This window comes from Borostomias antarcticus, assembly GCF_949987555.1.
Source record: "Borostomias antarcticus genome assembly, chromosome: 18".
Lineage (NCBI taxonomy): Eukaryota > Metazoa > Chordata > Actinopteri > Stomiiformes > Stomiidae > Borostomias > Borostomias antarcticus.
The window spans coordinates 17,248,827-17,253,826 of NC_140251.1; the positions used below are offsets into that span (position 1 = coordinate 17,248,827).

Below are 5,000 nucleotides of genomic sequence, written 5' to 3' on the forward strand. Positions count from 1 at the left end.
GCGTTGAGGACCGCAGTGCGTGGCTACCTCGCACCAGACCAGGGGGGCGGAGTCACCATCTGCCCTAGATTAGGACGCCGTGGTCAGAGCCGCCCGGTTAGACCTCCTCATGTTCCCGCCCGGGACGGCGACATCACGCCAACGCTCCCCCCCGAATAAACATATCAACCCGATGACGTGACAAACTCCCAGCTAATCGAATTTAATGGCTAATTACCCCTGCGTGCCATTATGAAATTAGGAGGAGATCATGCTTATTTCATTTTCTATGTGGAGACGTGAGGAATCGGACTTTTGATAATTGTCTAAGTCGAGTATCGCAGCTTGTCCATCGGAAGGACTTGGGGGTCGCGGGGGTCAGGACTCTGCATGTGGACCCTTGATGACGAGGCCGGCTCGCCAGCGACGCCCGTGTGAATAGGAGCTGTCGGGTGCGATGGCGGGACCTTCTCACCTGGCTTGCAGGTCTTGCTGTCCTCCTGCAGTTTGACCCCGGTGGGGCAGGCGCAGCTGTAGAAGGGCTGGATGGGGGACAGCAGACACAGGTGGGAGCAGCCCCCGTTCCCCTCACTACAGGGGGTCTGGACTGAGAGAGAGAGAGAGAGAGAGAGAGAGCGAGAGAGAGAGAGAGAGCGAGAGAGGAGACAGAGGGAGAGAGAGAGAGCGAGAGAGAGAGAGCGCGAGAGAGAGAGAGCGAGAGATTAATAATCGATAGAGAGGGCGAGAGAGAGAGAGAAAGAGAGAGAGAGATTAATAATCAGTGACAGTGTACATTTGTTGGATTTGAATGCGCAGTACTATCCGAGCTGATGACAGACCAAACACGTCTGTCTCACAGGATGTAGATTTTTGGGATAGGCCTCTCATCTAATCTAATTTGATCTAATCTAATCATTGGCTGGCTATTTCTCCCGGCGCCATCAGGTTCAGACCCCCCAGACACTATTTTGCCAAGGGCACCGTTGAAAAAAAAAACCAAGCTTAGCAGCGGCCAAGAAGATTGCGATTGGTTTAAAGAAATACAGTTTTCCCCTCCTATCCCAGAATGATGGGTTGCAGCGAGACATTTCTCCAGCTCTGGCACTGTGCTAAAACGAGAGGTCTGGGTATGAGATGACCACACCAGGCCTCCGTCCTCCCAGCTCTGCAGTGATTTCCGTCCTCCTCTCCCCTCCCCTCCTCTCCTCTCCTCTCCTCTCTCTCCTCTCCTCTCCTCTCCTCTCCTCTCCTCTCCTCTCTCCTCTCCTCTCTCTCCTCTCCTCTCCTCTCCTCTCCTCGCCTCTCCTCTCCTCTCCTCTTCTCTCTCTCCTCTCTCTCCTCTCCTCTCTCTCTCCCTCTCCTCTCCTCCTCCTCTCCTCTCCTCTCCTCTCCTCTCACTCCTCTCCCTCCTCTCCTCTCCTCCCTCCCTCCTCTCTCCTCTCCTCTTCCTCTCCTCTCTCCTCTCCTCTCCTCTCCTCTCCCTCTCCCTCTCCTCCTCTCTCTCTCCTCTCTCTCTCTCCCTCTCTCCTCTCCTCTCCTCTCCTCCTCTCCCCCCCCTCCCTCCCTCTCTCCTCTCCTCTCCTCTCCTCTCCTCCCTCCCTCCCTCCCTCCCTCCCTCCCTCTCTCTCTGGCTACAACAACCCTGGTCTTTATCTTTGTCCAAACAAACACTGGACAGACTGGAGAACTGATGTTTAAATACACGGCCAGATTCATCAGGCTGTCACTACCTCACACACACACACACACACACACACACACACACACACACACACACACACACACACACAGGGATGTCAACATGCTGGAACTGGAACATCTCCCTGTCTTCTTGGCTAAGCACAAATGCGTCCATTTAGTTGTGGGGGAAGGAATGCCAGACACTTGTGAAATGACAATTCTGTAAAAACTTCATCTGAACCCCGTGACCTTCCTGTGTGTGCGGACGCTGTCTGAGTGGTCAGTGACCAGATATATCACCCCAAACACACACACAGACATTCTCTTATGTTGAACTTAAATCAGCAGAACATCAAGATGTTCGTGTAGCAGGGGCTTCCCAACGCTGACTGAACATGGGGTAAGAGGTCAAGGTTACTCAATCTTCCATGCTGGCTGTCTCATATCTGGAGATGGTGAACTATTTCACAAGTAGAATGTGGTCCTTGAGATTGTGAACTTCCCCAGGCATTATTCAGATCTCATATCATCATATGATTCAGACCTCATATGATAATAATAATAATAATAATAATAATAACAATAATAATTATTATTGTTATTCATTTGATTTTAAAATCACTTTTCATTGTGATACAATCACAAAGTGCTGATCCTGAAAGTTTTATAGTCCCATCAACTCTTTCACATCGGCTCGACAAAAACATCATCAGTGAGAGAGAACATTCCATCCCTAAGGATCCCCATCGGCCGGCGACGCGGCTCCCTCACCCCCCCCCCCCCCCCCGCCCCCCCCCGTGGTCCGGCAGGCCCTCTGAGGGGCCGGAGAACTTACTGTTGGGCTGTCTGTCCGGACCCAGAACCTGGATGTCCATGGGAGAGTAGATCCCTCCCAGAATCTCCCTCCTCTTGTCCCCCGTGTGCTTGTTGCAGGCGTGGATGGAGCGGGTCTGCCAGTCCGTCCAGTACAGCGTCTCCTCCGACAGCGTGAGGGCGAAGGGGTGGGTCAGCGTGCCCTCCACCACCGTCTCCCTGGGACAGAGGGGACAGGGACACATCTCTCACTCACAGGGTAGAGCAGGGGTCATCTAGTGTAGAGCAGGGGTCATCTAGTGTAGAGCAGGGGTCATCTAGTCAGGTTCCAAGAGATCCATTATTGACACTTCACATTTAGGATGGATTTCACATTTAGGAGGGATTATAAATAAGAAAGTAGGCTACTATAAACTTGAGTAAAATGAGGTCTACATTTAAAAACAAGGTAGCTTTTGAAATATATGAGACAAACAGGTTTAGAGCTACCCGCGGTGAGAATGAATATATACAACTCGGTCCATTCTTGATGGAACGCCCTATTTTCAACATCTATTTTTCTTATTTTAGAGCACGGCATGTATAGGCTGACGTTACTTCTGTCTTCTAGTGTCTCACTTCACTCTTCGTTTGTCGTAACGTTTCTCTGGTCCTGCAGTGTCCAACTCCAACTAATGTTAGCAAGGAATCGCTCTGATTACAGTAACCTTAACGATAGCTAGGCTGTCACGTGTAGACTGGTTGACGTCAGGCAATGAACACGCAGATTTGATTGGCTAGCGACGCGTGACATAGTAAACAAATGCCGTAATATACTACAAAGGCTGTGCAGGCTCAAACTAGTTGCCTACGCTCCGTCAAAAGGGAGACATTCTCATTGATTTATCGGGTTATAGACGCGGTCCGGATTGGATGGCTTCTGGGTCCGGATCCGGACCGCGGCCGCCTGTTGGTGATGGCTGGTGTAGAGAAAGAGTCTCTCTCTACGCAAACGGACTTATTGTACGTGGCTTTGGATGAAAGCGTCTGAAACATGTAGATGTAGAGCAAGGGAAATTAGGAAGCCGTGAGAGGCTGTTGACGTGCAGGCCTACGCCTACTGATATGTTTTGACAAGGGTGTATTTGTTCTGGCAAATTGCTCAATTTACAAGTGTCTGCCTTCCAGTCATTTCGCAGACACAAAGTGGTTATTCTAAGGATGAAGCAACAAACAGCCAAAAGGCCCTGGCTCACAATCACAAGCATTCACATCGACAACTACGACTGGAAAAAGGGGAAAGTCGTAAAACAGCAGCCGACATGGCTCCGTTCTTTGTGACCCTTGAGGGGACCGGTCGTGTGGGTAGGTAATGGAACCCCGAACCCCGACTCGGCTCGGTCGCTTCCAGGGGGGGGAATTAAACAGATCAGGCTGTCATCCAACTGCTCTAGAGCATCTGGAGGAGTGTTTATCGGGGAGTGGCAGGGTAAGGCTGCTCCTTCACAGCTGTCCTCATTAAGTAGCAGAACGAGAGAACAGTCAGTCAGACTCAGAGAGAGAACAGTCAGTCAGACTCAGAGAGAGAACAGTCAGTCAGACTCACAGGGAGAACAGTCAGATTCAGAGAGAGAACAGTCAGTCAGACTCACAGGGAGAACAGTCAGACTCAGAGAGAGAACAGTCAGTCAGACTCAGAGAGAGAACAGTCAGTCAGACTCAGAGAGAGAACAGTCAGACTCAGAGAGAGAACAGTCAGTCAGACTCAGAGAGAGAACAGTCAGTTAGACTCAGAGAGAGAACAGTCAGTCAGACTCAGAGAGAGAACAGTCAGTCAGACTCTCAGGGAGAACAGTCAGACTCAGAGAGAGAACAGTCAGTCAGACTCAGAGAGAGAACAGTCAGTCAGACTCAGAGAGAGAACAGTCAGTTAGACTCAGAGAGAGAACAGTCAGTCAGACTCAGAGAGAGAACAGTCAGTCAGACTCTCAGGGAGAACAGTCAGACTCAGAGAGAGAACAGTCAGTCAGACTCAGAGAGAGAACAGTCAGTCAGACTCAGAGAGAGAACAGTCAGTTAGACTCAGAGAGAGAACAGTCAGTCAGACTCAGAGAGAGAACAGTCAGTCAGACTCAGAGAGAGAACAGTCAGTCAGACTCAGAGAGAGAACAGTCAGTTAGACTCAGAGAGAGAACAGTCAGTCAGACTCAGAGAGAGAACAGTCAGTCAGACTCAGAGAGAGAACAGTCAGTCAGACTCAGAGAGAGAACAGTCAGTCAGACTCAGAGAGAGAACAGTCAGTCAGACTCAGAGAGAGAACAGTCAGTCAGACTCAGAGAGAGAACAGTCAGTCAGACTCAGAGAGAGAACAGTCAGTCAGACTCAGAGAGAGAACAGTCAGTCAGACTCAGAGAGAGAACAGTCAGTCAGACTCAGAGAGAGAACAGTCAGTCAGACTCACACAGAGAACAGCACAGTCTATCAAAGCCATGCAGATCATGGGACTGGTCTGGAGACATACTGTACACACACACACACACACACACACA

The 5,000-nt window shown here is 50.4% G+C and overlaps 1 protein-coding gene across 1 annotated transcript in view; it reads right to left on the reverse strand.

Annotated features, from left to right (window-relative positions):
* The window catches only part of LOC311320951 (low-density lipoprotein receptor-related protein 5-like), a 32,334-nt gene that overhangs the window by 14,639 nt on the left and 12,695 nt on the right, over positions 1-5,000 (reverse strand). The window contains 2 exon segments of the mRNA XM_084452818.1: positions 322-586; positions 2,495-2,691. Coding sequence (XP_084308944.1) covers positions 322-586; positions 2,495-2,691 — 462 coding nt within the window.